A 25,499-nucleotide genomic window follows, 5' to 3' on the forward strand; every position below is an offset into this window, starting at 1 on the left:
AAGGAAACGTAGAAAGGTAAGGAAGGACTTACGCTACGCAAAAGTTTGAAATCGTTAGGGAGGAAAAAAAATTTTTGCAAATTAAGAAAGTTTTAATTCGACTTTCTTCTTAAAAATTATTCGATTCGAACATGCGACGATACAAATCATCTATTTCAAACTTTTGTGAACAATGTATAATGAAATAAATGAACGCACACAGAGAATTTTCCATTTTTATCCACCTTTATTTAATCGTAGCATATACTATTTCAAAGATTCGTAAGTACGATGTAGATAAAAAAGTACAAATATTTACAAAATATTGTAAAAAAGAAATCGATTACAAAACGCCTAGGGATATGAAAAACGTCGTGTAAAAATTGGATCTTGAGTTCGCTGCTCGCTTACACTTTTCTCACCGTGTATGACTAGACATTAGACGTAATTAATAGGTCGCTTCTTCGTTAAAAATTACTGGCGCAGCGTTTGTTCGGTGACGGCGTGTCAACCACGTCAATCCCTCGTCTTGTCGTCTAAACCGAAAATCATCGAAGTGAAGACACGAGTCCTTAAAAAAAAATTAATTAAATTGCGCAATACATTATATATATATATATCTTACTTATTGAATTGACAACGAGAAAATCGTGTTATTACATTTAGGCGTGTTCCCGTTTTTATTTTAAATTGCAAAAAAAGAAAAAAAAAGAAACGCAGAAGACAAACGTTCATAGAACGAATTTTCTCGAGAGACGAGGAGAAATGTCGACGGGTCGACGAATCCGGGAAATTCGAGATCGGCGAATGATATCAGCATCGGTTAGATCCGTGATAACTCGACTATAATTGGCCTTGCAACGATTACGAACCGCCAGTCAAGTTGCTGCAAGGTATGTTCCTAACGTACTTTCGTTTATATTACAAGAATATTTTCTTGGCGTATACTGCGAACATTTAGGAAGCATTTGAAAATTCAGGCCGGACGCTTTGCGAGCGCAATCGCGAACGTTGTCGCTGATCGATCGATCGATTTCTTTCGTCCAATTATTTCGAGATCGAACAGGTTTCGATTGTATATTAAGAAGGGGAAAAAAGTAAGTTTTTCTGACAAATTTTATCCCCCGACATTTCAAACGTTAGAAAATTCCAAAGAGCACACTCCAGAAGATGATTTTTCAAAGTAAAATGCAAATTTTTTATCTCGAGGATGGGAAAATTTAAAAAATTTCCCTGAATCTTAATTTCAGAATTCAGTTTGTGAAAATGCTATACATGAATTTTTGTTCAAATGGAACATTTATATCTTTAAAGATGTGTTGCAAAATGTAACAAAAAAAAATACAATGTAATCTCAATTTAAATTCGAGAATCTATATATTGAAAAAGAGCGTGCGAAATGAAAATATATAAAAATACAAAAATCGACGACAATGTTCGAGACGCCCTTGCAAAATTATGATTTACGTAGGCACGGGGAAAAACATCTCCCCTCCCCCTCCTTCTTTCCTACATACAAATATCTTCGATGCGACGAGGGTGCATTAAATTAGGGAATGGTCGTATTCGCTATGATTATGTGAACGTTTAACATTACAGTGATTACTCATTGGCAGTGTTTATCTTACTGTCTCGTACATCTATATGCGTATATGATACATAATATACTTTATATTGCGTGAAACGTATACAGAGCTGAGGATAATTCGAATACTGATCAATATTTTTCTCTCTCGCTCTCTCTCTCTTTCTCTCGTATCTCGAGCCAGTATCGATAGATGAATCGAAGAGGTCGGTACATTATTCTCGATGTGACAAAATTTAAGACAGGCAGCTCTGTATTTGCACGCGATCTTTTGCGCGAATTATTATTATTAATATTATTATTATTATTATTGTTATTATTGTTATTATTATTATTATAATTATTATTATGATAATCATCGTAGTATCCGAAATAGCACATATATCCTAAGGGCATAGGATACATCTGAGAATAAAATAAAATTCTCGAGGGATATACTTTCTTCGCAATTGGATGTACATTGAAAAGTCGATGGTAAAATGCTTCTTCAACATCGATGTCCAAATATTCGAAAGAAATATCCTCAGAGATTAATTTCTATCTCTCTCCAATGTATCCTCACCCTGATGCGATCAAATATTCATTTCTGTGAATTGTGTGAAACCGTGATATCTATAATTCTTTTTTTTAATCCTGTAAAAGAGAAAAAAGAAAACTTGTTCGAGCGGTTCGTGAACGCTCTTTGTACCCTTTCGAATCATTCGTTCCTTCGAAATTGAGAAATAACAGAGAAAACGGAGACCGAAACGTTAATATAATAAAATCGTTGGATATTGTTCGAAAATCAAATCTTCGAAAGATCGATTCTTCGACGAAAGAAAAAAATGAAAAAGAAACGGAACGTTCTGAAGGTGAATTTTGTTGGCACGAATTTCGCGATGCGCGTTCAAAACGACGCAAACTTTTTATTCGATATGTTCACGAGAAAGGCAAAGTCAGATTCTTGATCCTTGATCTTAGAATTTTTTTCGTAAAGTCATTCTTATCCTTCTTATTCTTATTTAATATATCGATAAGCACGCAAACATTTCCCCATCGAAGAAAAATGAAACAAGAAACAATGAGAACGGTAGCGTTGCGATCCTCTTTTAAGTATCTATCTCTCTATCTCTCTTTCTCTCTTCCTTTCTCTCTCTCTCTCTCTCTCTCTCTTTTTATATATATATATTTATATTTATATATATGAAAAATGAAAAACTCGAATCTCGCAATTGTGTTACTTAACGAGCAAACTTAAGCTTACACGGTATGTACAAGGCTGTTTCATTCTTTTTCATCTTGTTCGAGTCGACATCGAGTTCCTCCCTATTTCCCTCCCCCTTTTCTTATCATCTCGTGCGATAGACACACAAGATGATGACCCCACGATTCTAGCCCACTCGAAACACCGACGAGTTCGATATATATTCGAGAATACGGATATATACGCGACATAACATTGCTCATCTAATCAATCTTATCCCCTGTTACGCACACGTTATATGTATAATATTTATATATTATGTACGTGTCTCTCACACAGACGCCGAGTGTACGCTATAAATAATCCTTAAGCCTTAAACGGGAATACAATTGTGTATAAGAAGGGTGTGTGTGAATTAGGCGGGATATAAAAATCGTCGTCGTTCGTTCAACGTTGATATGGTCGTGGTACTTTCTTGTTGTTGCATTCACACTTCGTAGCTTGATTAGATTTTCGTGTCGATGAGAAGAAACGACAATAGTAGCAATAACCTTACGAATATATTCGATGTGCTGTGATCGATATAACTATCGTTTACACTGATATCTGAATATACTAAATATTGCAGTTATTACAGTCGTTATAATATTTGTAGCGTGTACGGGATCGTACGTATCCTTAATTAAATCCTGACAGTTGGCAGTCATCAGCGGATCCTTTTTCTCTTTATCTTTCTCCTTTTTGCGAGAAATAAATTATATATCCTTATCGACCTAATGGACGCGAGAGAATACCGCGAACACGAGTAACGATCGGGCGGAAAGATGATCGTTCAGGGATCGATCAGAGGATGTAATGGATCCGCGCGATTATTATCCCCTGTCGCGGTATCCTTGGATTTAGAGCCTCGTGGCGTCGTCGATCAAATCTAGAGGCAACTGTCGACGACAATTTCACCTATTTTCGAGACGACCTCGTCGAAAGTCGGTCTCTCCCTTGGGTCGTTGGCCCAACATTGAGCTTGAAGTTCTTGCAAAGAGGGCGGCGCCGCTTTGTGCGGCTTCCACGCGAGGGTTTGAGTCTTGAGCGCGGCCAACACCGACTCGTCGTTCATCTTGTTGAACGGCAACTCACCCTGATGGAACATCTCCCATACGAGGCAAGAGAACGAGTACACGTCGCTCTTGGTCGAATATTCGTCCTCGTAGACGGCCTCGTACGGCAACCATCTCAATGGGATCACTTGGTTTCGATGCTTGGTGTATTCCTGTTGATACGGTTCTTTGGTCATGCACGGCAACGAGATTTTGATGGTCAGGTTGCTAGCGATCAAACAGTTTCGAGCTGCTATGTCCTTGTGGACGAGGCGGGTGTCCGCGAGATGCTTCAACCCTTTCGCCGCCTGGTTGGACAGGGAGAGGATCTGCGCGACGGACAGTTGGGGCGCCCGCGGTGCTTTCGACTCGTGGGTGGGGCTCGAGGTGTTGTCCTTGCGCGAGGCGATCAGGAATTGCTTCAGATCGCCCCAATCGGTGTACTCGAGGATCATGTAGTCAGGCTCCTCCTCGCGACACAGACCGATCAGTTTCACCACGTTCTCGTGATTCAACTTGTGGAGAAGATCCAGGTGGCGCTTGAACTCTTGGAGGGCGGTCTCGTCCTTGGTGTTGATCAAACTCTTCACCATAACCAGGCTCTCTTTGTCGCCGTCCACCTGATACTTGGTCGAGTACACCTCGCCGAATTCGCCCCTGCCAAGCGGCTTCAATTCTTTCAAATTGCTACGGGACACGGCTATCTTGTCGTAATTCGACTTGGATTTCTTCGACTGGTTGCTGCTCTGACTCTGGGCCGTGTCCGCACCGTCGCTCTTATTGTGGGAAGAGTCGCGATTCTCCTTTTTCTTGTTGGCCGTCGAGTTCATCTTGCTGGAGCTGGTCTCTTTCAGCTCGGTCTGTTCCTCCTGGACCTCTCCGTTCTCCAGTTTTTCTGCGCGATCATGAACACATGCGATTATTTACGACGGTCTGAAACGGTTTCGTTGAGCGATCGGAGGAGATAGATACCTTCTGCCTGCTCTTGGAGATATTGCTGCTTCCTGCGACGGCGACGGTAACGACAGTACAGCATCAGGCCCACGACCAACACCATGTAGGCGGCGGCCGCGCTCAAAGTGATCGTGATCGTCTTCGTCATCATAGAACCGTTGTCCCCCACTTCCAAATCCATGTCGAATCTGTACGTGTCGCCGGCTGTGGAAGACAGATGGTTGACTCGTTCGTCGACCGATGTATCTCCATACATGCACGTATCCCCGAGAGAAACGTAAGTAATCCTTCTAAGGGAAGGTAGAGGATGGCAAACTTACCTTTCACGTTCAACTGAACTTCTTCCCTCTTCAAGCCGCCGCTATTCCCGGCCGTGCATCCGTACTTCCCCTCGTCGCTCATGTACACTTCCTTTATGTACAAACTTCCGTTCCCGAGCACCTCGAATCGGGAATTATTCAGATTGTTCATTCGAGAGTCCCTGTCCCATTGGATGGTCGGTTTGGGGTCACCTTCCGCCGCGCAGTGCAGCATCACCGGGTATCCCTCGATCGCCTCCGTCGGATTTTGCGGTTGGATGGTAAACTTTGGCGCAACTGGAACGAATCGAGCGATATCGATAGAGATCCAGGCTGGAAGATTCAGAAGAGGAATAGAGAAAGAGAGAGACGCTTACTGACTACGTCGATACTGATCGTGTGGTTGATCGATCCTTGGGCGTTGCTGGCTATGCACGTGTATCGACCCTTGTCTTCCTCGAGAACTCCATTGAAATGAAGAGTTCCATTGATATCTTGCACGTGCTTGGGGAATTCTTCGCCTGACCCCTCTTTGATCCACTTCACCGTGGGATTAGTGGCGCCCTGAGACTTGCAAGGCACTTTGGCCGTGGAGCCGAGCTCCAGCCGCTTGTCCACCGGTTGCGGGGAGAACTTGAGCTTCTCCTCGACGGTGAGGCCGGCTCGTTCCGAAAATATCGGCGGGAAGCCTTTCGTGGTTATCTCGCACGCGTAGCCGCCCTTGTCGGACAGGTCGGCGCTCTTCAAGTGCAGGGTCACGTTGCCGTGGTGATCGGTTACCCGGTGCCTGGTCGGGCCGCCGCTCTCCTTCAGAGGCTCCCCGTCTTTCAGCCAACGAACGTGGGTCACAGGCGCGTCCATGCCGGAATAGGAGCACGTCATCGTCACGGAATCTCCTTCCATCACGCTTAGATTCTCTGGCGAGCTTATCAACGTCGGCGGAGCTGAAGGAGAGAAACGATTATCCTCCTCGTTTTATCATCCTACGTTCCTAATAATATATATTTTTTCCAATAAAAAAAAGAGGAAACAAGAAATTTTTCATCCGATACAATTGTTATTACGACAGTAACGGCTCAGTATTCTTACTGGAGATGACCACTTGGGCGGAAATATCGGTCTCCCCGGCCATGTTCTCGGCTACGCAAGTGTAATTGCCGTCATCCTCGCCCATCCTCGCCTTGGCGACGATAAGCGTGTTATCCTGGACGCGCACAGGGCCGGAGTCGCTTATAATGTGCCCCTTGGGATCCCTCCAATAGACTCTGGGAGGCGGGAGGCCGGATGGTTCCAAACAGCTGACTTGCAACTCCTGCTCCTCGCCAACCACGGCCACTTGGCTCGACAACAGGGGTTCGAACGAGGCCGCGGAAAGGTTCATCAAATCTGAGACACGCGATTTATCGTCCACATCCGTTTACTCACATTCATATACTGAAAATTCAAATTATCCCTTACAAGCTATTTGAAGATCGACCGTGTAGCTGATGGTGCTCTCTCCCCGATCCCCGTGACAGGAATAGAATCCTTGATCCCTGTGCTCGGCTGATCGTATGACCAACGTGCCGTTCTCGAACACGGTCCTCTCGTCGTCGGTCTCGAGCGGCCCCATGTCCTTGAAGAACCACTGGACGGAGTCAGCATCCTCGAACACGCAGTGGAGAACGGCAGGCTCGCCCCTCTTCGCGATCAAGTCCCTTGGAACGACTTTGACCGAGGCGGTCTCGTTGCTCGAGACGATCAGAGGGAAACTTTCCATTTTCGGAGAGGATCCGGCGTCGTTCTTGGCGAGGCAGTTGTACATGCCGCTGTCCTCGGCCACGGCTCGGTGCACGTGCAGCTTCTTCTTCTTGATCTCGATCCGATCGCTCCTCGCCACCGGCTCGCGGTTCCTGCGAACGAATAAATTCATCCGCCGATGAACGATTCAGCCTTCCCTCGGAAGGGAATCGAAGGACGAGGAAGGAAGATGGTTTGTGGATGGATTTTTTCATCGATGGAAGGGGAGAGGGAGAGGAATCTCGTCGAGATGTCGACGCGAGGGAAGGGTTGCGAGCTCGCAAGGGCGAGGTGAAAAGCTGGCGTAGGGACGGAGAGAGAGGGTGAAAGGAAAATGTCGCTTGATAATTCAAGGGTAGTTGCGTAAACGACGGGTGTCAGTTACGCGACGCGAGATTGAAGTTCAGTGGAGAGGAGTTGGCTCGGAGGCCTCCCGAGCCTCGCTCCGCGTATTATCGGCCTGTTATTTCCGCGATGGCGGCACGGTTAAATAAACGTGCAAGTTATGTAACGAACCTGAACCACTCGTACTTGATGTCCCCGGAGCCGTCGACGTGACATCGAAGTTCAATCTCGCCTCCCACGCGGATCGCTGAGGGTAGCTTGGGCTGCTGGAGTTGCACGCTCGCCTCGCTGATCCCTGGAAACAGAAATTGTGCGCGAATCGATCAGGGGGCCGCTCGCCGAATAATTTAACCGTTTCCAACGCCGACCGTTTTCTTCCTCGTTTTACGCATGCAAATTTCATTCGATATCGGTAAATACTTTTAGAGGAGGGGAGGGGGTGATTTCGATTCCTTCCTACTCACGACGCGGTTTGTATCGACCATCCTCCTCCTCCTCCTCCTTCTCTCTTCGCGGAAAGGAGGAGCGGAGAAGGGGCGAAAGCTCGAGCGGTGGTAAACAGCGATGGACCAGCGGCATGGTGAAGAGCCGGCGGCATCTCAGTTCGTGGATCGGGAGGAATCATTTTCAAGAGCAAGGTCGTTTGTGGAGCACAAAAAGCGGGGAACTGAGAGGGAGGAGAGAAAGGGAAAAAAGGGTATCGAGTAAGTGCGCCCTTTCCTCGAAAAAGAAAAAAAAAAAAGAGAGAAAAAGAAAAGAAAACGTCGTGAGCGAGAAAGGCAAGCCTCCTCTCGGTGGTTCATGAATCCTTAAAACGCGAGTGAAGTTATTTGCCGACGTCTTTCAACAAAGTCTGGGTAAATTAAGAAAAAAAGAGGAGGAGGAGGACGGCTCGAAGCGTTTGTTCCGCGCAAACCGGAGGACATCGCCGAAAGTCGATGTCGGGGAGGGAGGAGGAGGAGAAGGAACTCTTTTCTTCTCCTCCTTCTTCGTCTTCTTCTTCTTTTTCTTATCCGTCCCCTTTCCTTTTTTCTTCGAGGACCTTCTCGTCGTCGTCCTCGTCCTCGTCGTCTAGAGGACGAGTCCTGTCGCGGATACGAACGGGACGGATCGAAGGAAGATACGTGGCAAAAAAGAAGGGAAGGGGGAGAAGGGAAAAACAAGGATTCGAGGAGGAAAGAGACGCGGATGGATTCGATCGGACTCGTTTTATTCGATTCGATTAAATTTCTAAGTTCCTCGCCCAAATTTCCGACTTTTGAACAGGAGAATATGATAACTAAAGAGGTGGCACGAAAAATTCTTAGACAGAGGCGCAGGTCTTAAGTTCCTCGCTCAAATTTCCGACTTTTGAACAGGAGAATATGATATGTAAAGAGGTGGCACGAAAAATTTTTAGACAGAGGCGCAGGTTTCTAAGTTCCTCGCCCAAATTTCCGACTTTTGAACAGGAGAATATGATATGTAAAGAGGTGGCACGAAAAATTTTTAGACAGAGGCGCAGGTTTCTAAGTTCCTCGCCCAAATTTCCGACTTTTGAACAGGAGAATATGATAACTAAAGAGGTGGCACGAAAAATTCTTAGACAGAGGCGCAGGTTTCTAAGTTCCTCGCCCAAATTTCCGACTTTGAACAGGAGAATATGATATGTAAAGAGGTGGCACGAAAAATTTTTAGACAGTGTGCCTGTGATCGATATAACTATCGTTTACACTGATATCTGAATATACTAAATATTGCAGTTATTACAGTCGTTATAATATTTGTAGCGTGTACGGGATCGTACGTATTCTTAATTAAATCCTGACAGTTGGCAGTCATCAGCGGATCCTTTTTCTCTTTATTCTTCTCCTTTTTGCGAGAAATAAATTATATATCCTTATCGACCTAATGGACGCGAGAGAATACGCGAACACGAGTAACGACGGGCGAAAGATGATCGTTCAGGGATCGATCAGAGGATGTAATGGATCCGCGCGATTATTATCCCCTGTCGCGGTATCCTTGGATTTAGAGCCTCGTGGCGTCGTCGATCAAATCTAGAGGCAACTGTCGACGACAATTTCACCTATTTTCGAGACGACCTCGTCGAAAGTCGGTCTCTCCCTTGTGGTCGTTGGCCCAACATTGAGCTTGAAGTTCTTGCAAAGAGGGCGGCGCCGCTTTGTGCGGCTTCCACGCGGGTTTGAGTCTTGAGCGCGGCCAACACCGACTCGTCGTTCATCTTGTTGAACGGCAACTCACCCTGATGGACATCTCCCATACGAGGCAAGAGAACGAGTACACGTCGCTCTTGGTCGAATATTCGTCCTCGTAGACGGCCTCGTACGGCAACCATCTCAATGGGATCACTTGGTTTCGATGCTTGGTGTATTCCTGTTGATACGGTTCTTTGGTCATGCACGGCAACGAGATTTTGATGGTCAGGTTGCTAGCGATCAAACAGTTTCGAGCTGCTATGTCCTTGTGGACGAGGCGGGTGTCCGCGAGATGCTTCAACCCTTTCGCCGCCTGGTTGGACAGGGAGAGGATCTGCGCGACGGACAGTTGGGGCGCCCGCGGTGCTTTCGACTCGTGGGTGGGGCTCGAGGTGTTGTCCTTGCGCGAGGCGATCAGGAATTGCTTCAATCGCCCCAATCGGTGTACTCGAGGATCATGTAGTCAGGCTCCTCCTCGCGACACAGACCGATCAGTTTCACCACGTTCTCGTGATTCAACTTGTGGAGAAGATCCAGGTGGCGCTTGAACTCTTGGAGGGCGGTCTCGTCCTTGGTGTTGATCAAACTCTTCACCATAACCAGGCTCTCTTTGTCGCCGTCCACCTGATACTTGGTCGAGTACACCTCGCCGAATTCGCCCCTGCCAAGCGGCTTCAATTCTTTCAAATTGCTACGGGACACGGCTATCTTGTCGTAATTCGACTTGGATTTCTTCGACTGGTTGCTGCTCTGACTCTGGGCCGTGTCCGCACCGTCGCTCTTATTGTGGGAAGAGTCGCGATTCTCCTTTTTCTTGTTGGCCGTCGAGTTCATCTTGCTGGCGAGCTGCGTCTTTCAGCTCGGTCTGTTCCTCCTGGACCTCTCCGTTCTCCAGTTTTTCTGCGCGATCATGAACACATGCGATTATTTACGACGGTCTGAAACGGTTTCGTTGAGCGATCGGAGGAGATAGATACCTTCTGCCTGCTCTTGGAGATATTGCTGCTTCCTGCGACGGCGACGGTAACGACAGTACAGCATCAGGCCCACGACCAACACCATGTAGGCGGCGGCCGCGCTCAAAGTGATCGTGATCGTCTTCGTCATCATAGAACCGTTGTCCCCCACTTCCAAATCCATGTCGAATCTGTACGTGTCGCCGGCTGTGGAAGACAGATGGTTGACTCGTTCGTCGACCGATGTATCTCCATACATGCACGTATCCCCGAGAGAAACGTAAGTAATCCTTCTAAGGGAAGGTAGAGGATGGCAAACTTACCTTTCACGTTCAACTGAACTTCTTCCCTCTTCAAGCCGCCGCTATTCCCGGCCGTGCATCCGTACTTCCCTCGTCGCTCATGTACACTTCCTTTATGTACAAACTTCCGTTCCCGAGCACCTCGAATCGGGAATTATTCAGATTGTTCATTCGAGAGTCCCTGTCCCATTGGATGGTCGGTTTGGGGTCACCTTCCGCCGCGCAGTGCAGCATCACCGGGTATCCCTCGATCGCCTCCGTCGGATTTTGCGGTTGGATGGTAAACTTTGGCGCAACTGGAACGAATCGAGCGATATCGATAGAGATCCAGGCTGGAAGATTCAGAAGAGGAATAGAGAAAGAGAGAGACGCTTACTGACTACGTCGATACTGATCGTGTGGTTGATCGATCCTTGGGCGTTGCTGGCTATGCACGTGTATCGACCCTTGTCTTCCTCGAGAACTCCATTGAAATGAAGAGTTCCATTGATATCTTGCACGTGCTTGGGGAATTCTTCGCCTGACCCCTCTTTGATCCACTTCACCGTGGGATTAGTGGCGCCCTGAGACTTGCAAGGCACTTTGGCCGTGGAGCCGAGCTCCAGCCGCTTGTCCACCGGTTGCGGGAGAACTTGAGCTTCTCCTCGACGGTGAGGCCGGCTCGTTCCGAAAATATCGGCGGGAAGCCTTTCGTGGTTATCTCGCACGCGTAGCCGCCTTGTCGGACAGGTCGGCGCTCTTCAAGTGCAGGGTCACGTTGCCGTGGTGATCGGTAGAGATTGGACAAGAGAATATGATATCTGAAAGAGGTGGCACGAAAAATTTTAGACAGAGGCGCAGATTTCTAAGTTCCTCGCCCAAATTTCCGACTTTTGAACAGGAGAATATGATAACTAAAGAAGGTGGCACGAAAAAATTCTTAAAGAGAAAAACAGAGGCGCAAAAAAGGTTTTCTAAGTTCCTCGCAAAATTTCCGACTTTTGAACAGGATAATATGATATGTAAGGAGGTGGCACGAAAAATTTTAGACAGAGGCGAAGATTTCTAATTTCCTCGCCCAAATTTCCGACTTTTGAACGGAGAATATGATATGTAAAGAGGTGGCACGAAAAATTTTTAGACAGAGGCGCAGGTTTCTAAGTTCCTCGCCCAAATTTCCGACTTTTGAACAGGAGAATATGATATGTAAGAGGTGGCACGAAAAATTCCGAGAACAGAGGCGATTTCTAAGTTTCTCGCCAATTTCGACTTTTGAACAGGAGAATATGATATGTAAGAGGTGGCACGAAAATTTTAGACAGAGGCGCAGATTTCTAAGTTTCTCGCCCAAATTTCCGACTTTTGAACAGGAGAATATGATATTAAAGAGGTGGCACGAAAAATTCCGAGACAGAGGGAAAGATTTCTAAGTTTCCTCGCCCAAATTTCCGACTTTTGAAACAGGAGAATATGATATGTAAAGAGGTGGCACGAAAAATTTGTAGACAGAGGCGCAGGATTTCTAAGTTCTCGCCCAAATTTCCGACTTTTGAACAGGAGAATATGATATGTAAAGAGGTGGCACGAAAAATTCCGAGACAGAGGCGCAGGTTTCTAAGTTTCTCGCCCAAATTTCCGACTTTTGAACAGGAGAATATGATATCTGAAGAGGTGGCACGAAAAATTTTTAGACAGAGGCGCAGATTTCTAAGTTCCTCGCCCAAATTTCCGACTTTTGAACAGGAGAATATGATAACTAAAGAGGTGGCACGAAAAATTCTTAGACAGAGGAGAAGATTTCTAAGTTCCTCGCTCAAATTTCCGACTTTTGAACAGGAGAATATGATATGTAAAGAGGTGGCACGAAAAATTTTTAGACAGAGGCGCAGGTTTCTAAGTTCCTCGCCAAATTTCCGACTTTTGAACAGGAGAATATGATATCTAAAGGAGGTGGCACGAAAAATTTTTAGACAGAGGCGCAGATTTCTAAGTTCTCGTCCCCAAATTTCCGACTTTTGAACAGGAGAATATGATATGTAAAGAGGTGGCACGAAAAATTTTAGACAGAGGCGCAGGTTTCTAAGTTCCTCGCCCAAATTTCCGACTTTTGAACAGGAGAATATGATATCTAAAGAGGTGGCACGAAAAATTCTTAGACAGAGGCGCAGGTTTCTAAGTTTCCTCGCCAAATTTCCGACTTTTGGAACAGGAGAATATGATATGTAAGGAGGTGGCACGAAAAAATTTTTAGACAGAGGCCAGGTTTCTAGTTCCTCGCCCAAATTTCCGACTTTTTGAACAGGAGAATATGATATGTAAAGAGGTGGCACGAAAAATTTCGAGACAGAGGCGCAGATTTCTAAGTTTCCTCGCCCAAATTTCCGACTTTTGAACAGGAGAATATGATATGTAAAGAGGTGGCACGAAAAATTCCGAGACAGAGGCAAAGATTTCTAAGTTCCTCGCCCAAATTTCCGACTTTTGAACAGGAGAATATGATATGTAAAGAGGTGGCACGAAAAATTCGAGACAGAGGCGCAGGTTTCTAAGTTTCTCGCCCAAATTTCCGACTTTTGAACAGGAGAATATGATATGTAAAGAGGTGGCACGAAAAATTCGAGACAGAGGCGCAGGTTTCTAAGTTTCTCGCCAAATTTCCGACTTTTGAACAGGAGAATATGAATGTAAAGAGGTGGCACGAAAAATTCCGAGACAGAGGCGCAGATTTCTAAGTTTCTCGCCCAAATTTCCGACTTTTGAACAGGAGAATATGATATGTAAAGAGGTGGCACGAAAAATTCCGAGACAGAGGCGAAGATTTCTAAGTTTCTCGCCCAAATTTCCGACTTTGAACAGGAGAATATGATATGTAAAGAGGTGGCACGAAAAATTCCGAGACAGAGGCGCAGGTTTCTAAGTTTCTCGCCCAAATTTCCGACTTTTGAACAGGAGAATATGATATGTAAAGAGGTGGCACGAAAAATTCGAGACAGAGGCGCAGGTTTCTAGTTTCCTCGCCCAAATTTCCGACTTTTGAACAGGAGAATATGATATGTAAAGAGGTGGCACGAAAAATTCGAGACAGAGCGCAGATTTCTAAGTTTCTCGCCCAAATTTCCGACTTTGAACAGGAAGAATATGATATGTAAAGAGGTGGCACGAAAAATTCCGAGACAGAGGCGCAGGTTTCTAAGTTTCTCGCCCAAATTTCCGACTTTTGAACAGGAGAATATGATATGTAAAGAGGTGGCACGAAAAATTTTTAGACAGAGGCGCAAGTTTCTAAGTTCCTCGCCCAAATTTCCGACTTTTGAACAGGAGAATATGATATCTGAAGAGGTGGCACGAAAAATTTTTAGACAGAGGCGCAGGTTTCTAAGTTCCTCGCCCAAATTTCCTACTTTTGAACAGGAGAATATGATATGTAAAGAGGTGCACGAAAAATTTTTAGACAGAGGCGCAGGTTTCTAAGTTCCTCGCCCAAATTTCCGACTTTTGAACAGGAGAATATGATATCTAAAGAGGTGGCACGAAAAATTCTTAGACAGAGGCGAAGATTTCTAATTTCCTCGCCCAAATTTCCGACTTTTGAACAGGTGTTGAAACATAGTGTTTATGTTTTATGTTTTTTATGAAAAATGGTTAATTATTTGCTTAATTCATTTATTAATTTATTTGTTTAATTATTGGTTAATTATGTGTTTTTAATTCGTCCTTATTTTTGCTGAAATTAAATAAAGAATATAGCGTTATATGGAGCAATGATCTTTGAATTATCTTAAAAAGAAATGGATGAGGATTTATAGGATATGGGAGGGAAAATAAATACAACAATTTTTATATTAAACAATTTAATCTTTATTTCAAACATTTATATTACAAATAATATACAATTTATATTACAATTGATCTTATATACAATTTATATTACAAACTTATATACAATTATATACAATTTTATGTTACAATTTATATTACAAACTTATATACAATTTATTTTACAAACTTATTACAAAAAAATATGTATTCGTTCATACGGTATTTATCGCGTAAATTAACGAAGGCTTGATTCGTGTCACGGATCAGAGGGTCCGATTAACGATCCGATTAGCAGAGGCAACTTTCGCGCTTTGATTCTGGTTTCCTCGGCGGAGAAGGCCGGTCGCGTACTTTCTTAATGGAGCGTTCGACGAAAGCCGTTTGCACGCTCGATTTCTGTCTTGCAAAGCGCGAACAGGCAGCGCGGAAAGAGTGGCCCCGTCAAAGCGTCGTGGTGAAGACGGAGAGTGTGCGGCCGACGAAAGTGATCTCATCCGGCAGGCGCGCCACTTCGATGTAGCCAACTCGAAAAGGGAGTGTCTTCCTCGTAGTTCTTGGTATAAAATTTCCTCCAACGACTCTTCTGCCCGGCAATGGTTGGCTCTCTTCGCGTGTATGCAATAGGCCTTCAGTCCATCCTTGATTCACAGTGATTCGTAAATTGCGATTCACTCCTCGTAAAATATTCGTCCGATGCATTGTTTAATTTCGTAGCATTATTCTTCTATTGTTCAATCCACTGTGAATGAAATGATCCATGTAATTACAGTGGAAAAATTATTTATTTATTTCTATGTCAATTACAACAATCAGTCACAAAAGTTTTGGTACGTTTATTTTAGGTGTGAATACATTTGGAAACTCTCGAGAGCAACTTAATTATTTTTCGTTAGCGGACACTGCGTTAAGAATAATTATTCGAGAGCAATTGTCACATCTTATTGTATCCACTAACGAGAAATAACTTTCGAAAGCAATCCTCGAGAGTTTTATTCCAATTTTATTGCCAAATATATACGCACCTTTACAAGAAAATTTATCTATTGTAAATTTTAATGAATTTTTATATATGTAGATCATCATGGATTACATATAGATAATATAACATAATAACCTAACTAAAATTTGAATATTTCCATTTAACTCCTACTATTATCGCATTTAAATTAAAAGCGAGAATAATTGCTCCATGTATAATCCATTATGGTCTACATATTCACAAAATTATCGTAATTAGTTTTCGATTATTTGCAATGCCTTTTGTCGATTTAAAAAACAACTAGCTATTCAGCAAATTTGTGTTTTCTTTTAAATTAACAAAAGACACGAAGCACAACAAAGTAACGAACAACGTAACGTTAATTTAATTCGATACTTACGATATGATGCGATCCAAGTGTAATCCATGGCGTAAATAATATCCATCTGAAGGAGAGGAGTTAGATGTACTTTGGGCGCGTGAATAACGATTTTCTCCGAAGAAATGGAAATGTTTGGGCGAGGAAGGCAAGGTGGATCGTTTCGCGAGTTCCTCTGTTCTCATTGGAAAGGCGGACGTATCGACGCGGGAACAATGGCTTACGAGTTGGAGGGGTTTATATGATAATGTAAGGATAGGGCACGAAAAATTTAGACAGAGGCGAAGTTTCTAATTTCCTCGCCCAAATTTCCCGACTTTTGAACAGGAGAATGATATGTAAAGAGGTGGCACGAAAAATTTTTTAGACAGAGGCGCAGGTTTCTAAGTTCCTCGCCCAAATTTCCGACTTTTGAACAGGAGAATATGATATGTAAGGAGGTGGCACGAAAAATTTTTAGACAGAGGCGCAGGTTTCTAAATTCCTCGCCAAATTTCCGACTTTGAACAGGAGAATATGATATCTGAAGAGGTGGCACGAGAAATTTTTAGACAGAGGCGCAATTTCTAAGTTCCTCGCCCAAATTTCCGACTTTTGAACAGGAGAATATGATAACTAAAGAGGTGGCACGAAAAATTCTTAGACAGAGGAGAAGATTTCTAAGTTCCTCGCTCAAATTTCCGACTTTTGAACAGGAGAATATGATATGTAAAGAGGTGGCACGAAAAATTTTTAGACAGAGGCGCAGGTTTCTAAGTTCCTCGCCCAAATTTCCGACTTTTGAACAGGAGAATATGATATGTAAGGAGGTGGCACGAAAAAATTTTTAGACAGAGGCGCAGGTTTCTAAATTCCTCGCCCAAATTTCCGACTTTTGAACAGGAGAATATGATATCTGAAGAGGTGGCACGAAAAATTTTTAGACAGAGGCGCAGATTTCTAAGTTCCTCGCCCAAATTTCCGACTTTTGAACAGGAGAATATGATAACTAAAGAGGTGGCACGAAAAATTCTTAGACAGAGGAGAAGATTTCTAAGTTCCTCGCTCAAATTTCCGACTTTTGAACAGGAGAATATGATATGTAAAGAGGTGGCACGAAAAATTTTTAGACAGAGGCGCAGGTTTCTAAGTTCCTCGCCCAAATTTCCGACTTTTGAACAGGAGAATATGATATCTGAAGAGGTGGCACGAAAAATTTTTAGACAGAGGCGCAGGTTTCTAAGTTCCTCGCCCAAATTTCCGACTTTTGAACAGGAGAATATGATGTGTAAGGAGGTGGCACGAAAAATTTTTAGACAGAGGCGCAGGTTTCTAAGTTCCTCGCCCAAATTTCCGACTTTTGAACAGGAGAATATGATATCTGAAGAGGTGGCACGAAAAATTTTAGACAGAGGCGCAGGTTTCTAAGTTCCACGTCCAAATTTCCGACTTTTGAACAGGAGAATATGATATGTAAGGAGGTGGCACGAAAAATTTTTAGACAGAGGCGCAGGTTTCTAAATTCCTCGCCCAAATTTCCGACTTTTGAACAGGAGAATATGATATCTGAAGAGGTGGCACGAAAAATTTTTAGACAGAGGCGCAGATTTCTAAGTTCCCGCCCAAATTTCCGACTTTTGAACAGGAGAATATGATAACTAAAGAGGTGGCACGAAAAATTCTTAGACAGAGGAGAAGATTTCTAAGTTCCTCTCCAAATTTCCGACTTTTGAACAGGAGAATATGATATGTAAAGAGGTGGCACGAAAAATTCTTAGACAGAGGCGCAGGTTTCTAAGTTCCTCGCTCAAATTTCCGACTTTTGAACAGGAGAATATGATATGTAAAGAGGTGGCACGAAAAATTTTTAGACAGAGGCGCAGGTTTCTAAGTTCCTCGCCCAAATTTCCGACTTTTGAACAGGAGAATATGATATGTAAAGAGGTGGCACGAAAAATTTTTAGACAGAGGCGCAGATTTCTAAGTTCCTCGCCCAAATTTCCGACTTTTGAACAGGAGAATATGATAACTAAAGAGGTGGCACGAAAAATTCTTAGACAGAGGCGCAGGTTTCTAAGTTCCTCGCTCAAATTTCCGACTTTTGAACAGGAGAATATGATATGTAAAGAGGTGGCACGAAAAATTTTTAGACAGAGGCGCAGGTTTCTAAGTTCCTCGCCCAAATTTCCGACTTTTGAACAGGAGAATATGATATGTAAAGAGGTGGCACGAAAAATTTTTAGACAGAGGCGCAGGTTTCTAAGTTCTCGCCCAAATTTCCGACTTTTGAACAGGAGAATATGATATCTGAAGAGGTGGCACGAAAAATTTTAGACAGAGGCGCAGGTTTCTAAGTTCCTCGCCCAAATTTCCGACTTTTGAACAGGAGAATATGATGTGTAAGGAGGTGGCACGAAAAATTTTTAGACAGAGGCGCAGGTTTCTAAGTTCCTCGCCCAAATTTCCGACTTTTGAACAGGAGAATATGATATGTAAAGAGGTGGCACGAAAAATTTTTAGACAGAGGCGCAGGTTTCTAAGTTCCTCGCCCAAATTTCCGACTTTTGAACAGGAGAATATGATATGTAAGGAGGTGGCACGAAAAATTTTTAGACAGAGGCGCAGTTTCTAAATTCCTCGCCCAAATTTCCGACTTTTGAACAGGAGAATATGATATCTGAAGAGGTGGCACGAAAAATTTTTAGACAGAGGCGCAGATTTCTAAGTTCCTCGCCCAAATTTCCGACTTTTGAACAGGAGAATATGATAACTAAAGAGGTGGCACGAAAAATTCTTAGACAGAGGAGAAGATTTCTAAGTTCCTCTCTCAAATTTCCGACTTTTGAACAGGAGAATATGATATGTAAAGAGGTGGCACGAAAAATTTTTAGACAGAGGCGCAGGTTTCTAAGTTCCTCGCCCAAATTTCCGACTTTTGAACAGGAGAATATGATAACTAAAGAGGTGGCACGAAAAATTCTTAGACAGAGGCGCAGGTTTCTAAGTTCCTCGCTCAAATTTCCGACTTTTGAACAGGAGAATATGATATGTAAAGAGGTGGCACGAAAAATTTTTAGACAGAGGCGCAGGTTTCTAAGTTCCTCGCCCAAATTTCCGACTTTTGAACAGGAGAATATGATAACTAAAGAGGTGGCACGAAAAATTCTTAGACAGAGGCGCAGGTTTCTAAGTTCCTCGCCCAAATTTCCGACTTTTGAACAGGATAATATGATATGTAAGGAGGTGGCACGAAAAATTTTTAGACAGAGGCGCAGGTTTCTAAGTTCCTCGCCCAAATTTCCGACTTTTGAACAGGAGAATATGATATGTAAAGAGGTGGCACGAAAAATTTTTAGACAGAGGCGCAGGTTTCTAAGTTCCTCGCCCAAATTTCCGACTTTTGAACAGGAGAATATGATAACTAAAGAGGTGGCACGAAAAATTCTTAGACAGAGGCGCAGGTTTCTAAGTTCCTCGCCCAAATTTCCGACTTTTGAACAGGAGAATATGATATGTAAAGAGGTGGCACGAAAAATTTTTAGACAGAGGCGCAGGTTTCTAAGTTCCTTGCCCAAATTTCCGACTTTTGAACAAGAGAATATGATATCTGAAGAGGTGGCACGAAAAATTTTTAGACAGAGGCGCAGATTTCTAAGTTCCTCGCCCAAATTTCCGACTTTTGAACAGGAGAATATGATAACTAAAGAGGTGGCACGAAAAATTCTTAGACAGAGGCGCAGGTTTCTAAGTTCCTCGTCAAAATTTCCGACTTTTGAACAGGATAATATGATATGTAAGGAGGTGGCACGAAAAATTTTTAGACAGAGGCGAAGATTTCTAATTTCCTCGCCCAAATTTCCGACTTTTGAACAGGAGAATATGATATGTAAAGAGGTGGCACGAAAAATTTTTAGACAGAGGCGCAGGTTTCTAAGTTCCTCGCCCAAATTTCCGACTTTTGAACAGGAGAATATGATATGTAAGGAGGTGGCACGAAAAATTTTTAGACAGAGGCGCAGGTTTCTAAATTCCTCGCCCAAATTTCCGACTTTTGAACAGGAGAATATGATATCTGAAGAGGTGGCACGAGAAATTTTTAGACAGAGGCGCAGATTTCTAAGTTCCTCGCCCAAATTTCCGACTTTTGAACAGGAGAATATGATAACTAAAGAGGTGGCACGAAAAATTCTTAGACAGAGGAGAAGATTTCTAAGTTCCTCGCTCAAATTTCCGACTTTTGAACAGGAGAATATGATATGTAAAGAGGTGGCACGAAAAATTTTTAGACAGAGGCGCAGGTTTCTAAGTTCCTCGCCCAAATTTCCGACTTTTGAACAGGAGAATATGATATGTAAGGAGGTGGCACGAAAAATTTTTAGACAGAGGCGCAGGTTTCTAAATTCCTCGCCCAAATTTCCGACTTTTGAACAGGAGAATATGATATCTGAAGAGGTGGCACGAAAAATTTTTAGACAGAGGCGCAGATTTCTAAGTTCCTCGCCCAAATTTCCGACTTTTGAACAGGAGAATATGATAACTAAAGAGGTGGCACGAAAAATTCTTAGACAGAGGAGAAGATTTCTAAGTTCCTCGCTCAAATTTCCGACTTTTGAACAGGAGAATATGATATGTAAAGAGGTGGCACGAAAAATTTTTAGACAGAGGCGCAGGTTTCTAAGTTCCTCGCCCAAATTTCCGACTTTTGAACAGGAGAATATGATATCTGAAGAGGTGGCACGAAAAATTTTTAGACAGAGGCGCAGGTTTCTAAGTTCCTCGCCCAAATTTCCGACTTTTGAACAGGAGAATATGATGTGTAAGGAGGTGGCACGAAAAATTTTTAGACAGAGGCGCAGGTTTCTAAGTTCCTCGCCCAAATTTCCGACTTTTGAACAGGAGAATATGATATCTGAAGAGGTGGCACGAAAAATTTTTAGACAGAGGCGCAGGTTTCTAAGTTCCACGTCCAAATTTCCGACTTTTGAACAGGAGAATATGATATGTAAGGAGGTGGCACGAAAAATTTTTAGACAGAGGCGCAGGTTTCTAAATTCCTCGCCCAAATTTCCGACTTTTGAACAGGAGAATATGATATCTGAAGAGGTGGCACGAAAAATTTTTAGACAGAGGCGCAGATTTCTAAGTTCCCCGCCCAAATTTCCGACTTTTGAACAGGAGAATATGATAACTAAAGAGGTGGCACGAAAAATTCTTAGACAGAGGAGAAGATTTCTAAGTTCCTCTCTCAAATTTCCGACTTTTGAACAGGAGAATATGATATGTAAAGAGGTGGCACGAAAAATTTTTAGACAGAGGCGCAGGTTTCTAAGTTCCTCGTCCAAATTTCCGACTTTTGAACAGGAGAATATGATAACTAAAGAGGTGGCACGAAAAATTCTTAGACAGAGGCGCAGGTTTCTAAGTTCCTCGCTCAAATTTCCGACTTTTGAACAGGAGAATATGATATGTAAAGAGGTGGCACGAAAAATTTTTAGACAGAGGCGCAGGTTTCTAAGTTCCTCGCCCAAATTTCCGACTTTTGAACAGGAGAATATGATAACTAAAGAGGTGGCACGAAAAATTCTTAGACAGAGGCGCAGGTTTCTAAGTTCCTCGCTCAAATTTCCGACTTTTGAACAGGAGAATATGATATGTAAAGAGGTGGCACGAAAAATTTTTAGACAGAGGCGCAGGTTTCTAAGTTCCTCGCCCAAATTTCCGACTTTTGAACAGGAGAATATGATATGTAAAAAGGTGGCACGAAAAATTTTTAGACAGAGGCGCAGGTTTCTAAGTTCCTCGCCCAAATTTCCGACTTTTGAACAGGAGAATATGATAACTAAAGAGGTGGCACGAAAAATTCTTAGACAGAGGCGCAGGTTTCTAAGTTCCTCGCTCAAATTTCCGACTTTTGAACAGGAGAATATGATATGTAAAGAGGTGGCACGAAAAATTTTTAGACAGAGGCGCAGGTTTCTAAGTTCCTCGCCCAAATTTCCGACTTTTGAACAGGAGAATATGATATGTAAAGAGGTGGCACGAAAAATTTTTAGACAGAGGCGCAAGTTTCTAAGTTCCTCGCCCAAATTTCCGACTTTTGAACAGGAGAATATGATATCTGAAGAGGTGGCACGAAAAATTTTTAGACAGAGGCGCAGGTTTCTAAGTTCCTCGCCCAAATTTCCTACTTTTGAACAGGAGAATATGATATGTAAAGAGGTGGCACGAAAAATTTTTAGACAGAGGCGCAGGTTTCTAAGTTCCTCGCCCAAATTTCCGACTTTTGAACAGGAGAATATGATATCTAAAGAGGTGGCACGAAAAATTCTTAGACAGAGGCGAAGATTTCTAATTTCCTCGCCCAAATTTCCGACTTTTGAACAGGTGTTGAAACATAGTGTTTATGTTTTATGTTTTTATTGAAAAATGGTTAATTATTTGCTTAATTCATTTATTAATTTATTTGTTTAATTATTGGTTAATTATGTGTTTTTAATTCGTCCTTATTCTTTTGCTGAAATTAAATAAAGAATATAGCGTTATATGGAGCAATGATCTTTGAATTATCTTAAAAAGAAATGGATGAGGATTTATAGGATATGGGAGGGAAAATAAATACAACAATTTTTATATTAAACAATTTAATCTTTATTTCAAACATTTATATTACAAATAATATACAATTTATATTACAATTGATCTTATATACAATTTATATTACAAACTTATATACAATTATATACAATTTTATGTTACAATTTATATTACAAACTTATATACAATTTATTTTACAAACTTATTACAAAAAAATATGTATTCGTTCATACGGTATTTATCGCGTAAATTAACGAAGGCTTGATTCGTGTCACGGATCAGAGGGTCCGATTAACGATCCGATTAGCAGAGGCAACTTTCGCGCTTTGATTCTGGTTTCCTCGGCGGAGAAGGCCGGTCGGCGTACTTTCTTAATGGAGCGTTCGACGAAAGCCGTTTGCACGCTCGATTTCTGTCTTGCAAAGCGCGAACAGGCAGCGCGGAAAGAGTGGCCCCGTCAAAGCGTCGTGGTGAAGACGGGAGAGTGTGCGGCCGACGAAAGTGATCATCATCCGGCAGGCGCGCCACTTCGATGTAGCCAACTCGAAAAGGGAGTGTCTTCCTCGTAGTTCTTGGTATAAAAATTTCCTCCAACGACTCTTCTGCCCGGCAATGGTTGGCTCTCTTCGCGTGTATGCAATAGGCCTTCAGTCCATCCTTGATTCACAGTGATTCGTAAATTGCGATTCACTCCTCGTAAAATATTCGTCCGATGCATTGTTTAATTTCGTAGCATTATTCTTCTATTGTTCAATCCACTGTGAATGAAATGATCCATGTAATTACAGTGGAAAAATTATTTATTTATTTCTATGTCAATTACAACAATCAGTCACAAAAGTTTTGGTACGTTTATTTTAGGTGTGAATACATTTGGAAACTCTCGAGAGCAACTTAATTATTTTTCGTTAGCGGACACTGCGTTAAGAATAATTATTCGAGAGCAATTGTCACACTTTTATTGTATCCACTAACGAGAAATAACTTTCGAAAGCAATCCTCGAGAGTTTTATTCCAATTTTATTGCCAAATATATACGCACCTTTACAAGAAAATTTATCTATTGTAAATTTTAATGAAATTTTTATATATGTAGATCATCATGGATTACATATAGATAATATAACATAATAACCTAACTAAAATTTGAATATTTCCATTTAACTCCTACTATTATCGCATTTAAATTAAAAGCGAGAATAATTGCTCCATGTATAATCCATTATGGTCTACATATTCACAAAATTATCGTAATTAGTTTTCGATTATTTGCAATGCCTTTTGTCGATTTAAAAAACAACTAGCTATTCAGCAAATTTGTGTTTTCTTTTAAATTAACAAAAGACACGAAGCACAACAAAGTAACGAACAACGTAACGTTAATTTAATTCGATACTTACGATATGATGCGATCCAAGTGTAATCCATGGCGTAAATAATATCCATCTGAAGGAGAGGAGTTAGATGTACTTTGGGCGCGTGAATAACGATTTTCTCCGAAGAAATGGAAATGTTTGGGCGAGGAAGGCAAGGTGGATCGTTTCGCGAGTTCCTCTGTTCTCATTGGAAAGGCGGACGTATCGACGCGGGAACAATGGCTTACGAGTTGGAGGGGTTGGAACGGGGACGAGGCCCGAGGCGGTTGGGAAACAACCGCGGAAACAAACGACAGAAGTGGCTTTTCTTCGATGAGGACAAAAAGGGAAAAAATTCGTAAAGCGCCAATATCGCGGCGAGGGGTGGCCGTGAGCGTAGACGGTCGAAATAATGGGAGCCCGGGTTAAAAACGCATCTGCTCGCGTGCCCTTTCTCTCCTTTTTCCCAAACCTGCCCCGTCCTTGTTAAACTTTCGATAAATAATACGCGATCGACGTAATGAAAATCATATCGTTGGTCAAGTGAGTCGATTCGCTTTTTTCCTTTTCTTTATCGCGCATAAATATTATTCCATCCCGTCGATGAATCGAAAAATTACTCTTTTATTCGATTTAATGGAGGAGTGCGTCCATGAGAAAAATCGAAAATCGTAAAAAAAAGGGAAAAGGTTCGAATCATAAATACGCCGAGGCAATAATTTATGCGGATCCTCGAATGGAGCATCGAAAGGATGATGTGAATGATGGTGGATTTGCGCGCGAGCGGGGCAATTTGGCGACATTAATTCTCAGAGGTATTCAGCCTTTTTCTTCCTTTTTTTTTTTCTTTTTTTTTTTATCTTGCGGCAAAAGAAAAGAAGAATCCTCGAGGCTCGAGGTGAAGCGTCAGCCTCGAAAAGTGGCATTCAAAGGGAATTTCTTTTCCTTGTTTCGTTTACATACGCCGCAAATGCACCGCACCGTGAAAACGAGCCCTTTCACCAGGGCCGCACAATGCGTTGCGCGCAGATTTTTAACGAGACTTTGTAAATGGATGAGAGAGCAAGAAACGTCTGTCTATGGCGTTCAGCGATGAAAAGTGACAACGGGTGGAAACGGATGGAATAAGTTAAAAGGTCTTATCGATGTTATCGAGTAACGTTTCATTCTATGACAACTTGATAGTTCATTACTGGTTCATTGATAAAGTTTAATTTTCAAATTTTAAGATATAACAAACAATGGTATTTCAGAACACGTTATTCCTAATTGTTGTCGAGAGAGAAAGAAAAATCTGTGAAGCGAGCAAGTTTCACAAAGCGTTTTGTTAACCATCCCAATTCGATTCTTAAAAAAAAAAAAAAAAAAGAAACCATAACCCTCTCCACGCTTCTCAATTATTATTCGCATCCGATATCCGTTCTTTATTTCCTCCCCTCTAACGTTGCACGCCTCTAACAAATTCATCTAAAAAAAATCTGGAAACCTTGTTCTCTTCGAGCTCACGGCGACGATGACGAGCGCTCGAATTAAAATTTTCCAGGGATCTGCGCAAACGAAGGCGGGTATATGAACGGCGAAACAACGAAACGAGACAAAAGAGAAGAGAGAGAGAGAGAGGGAAGCAGGGTTGAAAACTCTCTCAGGTGGTATATAGTACGAGAGCGGGCTCTGGATAAAAACGAAATAATTTTCCTCGTTGAATTGAAACGATTCCCCGCGGAAAAGGGGATCCTTTCCT

The 25,499-nt window shown here is 42.6% G+C and overlaps 1 protein-coding gene across 1 annotated transcript in view; it reads right to left on the reverse strand.

Moving 5' to 3' along the window:
- Window positions 1-206: 206 nt before the first annotated feature.
- The window catches only part of LOC410685 (inactive tyrosine-protein kinase 7), a 64,236-nt gene continuing 38,943 nt past the window's right edge, over window positions 207-25,499 (reverse strand). Inside the window, exons 3-9 of the mRNA XM_006571263.3 lie at window positions 7,390-7,513; window positions 6,553-6,986; window positions 6,184-6,480; window positions 5,472-6,038; window positions 5,116-5,391; window positions 4,814-4,999; window positions 207-4,736 (exon numbers count right to left, since the gene is read on the reverse strand). Coding sequence (XP_006571326.2) covers window positions 3,676-4,736; window positions 4,814-4,999; window positions 5,116-5,391; window positions 5,472-6,038; window positions 6,184-6,480; window positions 6,553-6,986; window positions 7,390-7,513 — 2,945 coding nt within the window. The 3' untranslated portion in view covers window positions 207-3,675. The remainder of the gene's footprint in view (window positions 4,737-4,813; window positions 5,000-5,115; window positions 5,392-5,471; window positions 6,039-6,183; window positions 6,481-6,552; window positions 6,987-7,389; window positions 7,514-25,499) is intronic.

The sequence above is a fragment of the Apis mellifera genome, linkage group LG1 (assembly GCF_003254395.2).
Source record: "Apis mellifera strain DH4 linkage group LG1, Amel_HAv3.1, whole genome shotgun sequence".
Lineage (NCBI taxonomy): Eukaryota > Metazoa > Arthropoda > Insecta > Hymenoptera > Apidae > Apis > Apis mellifera.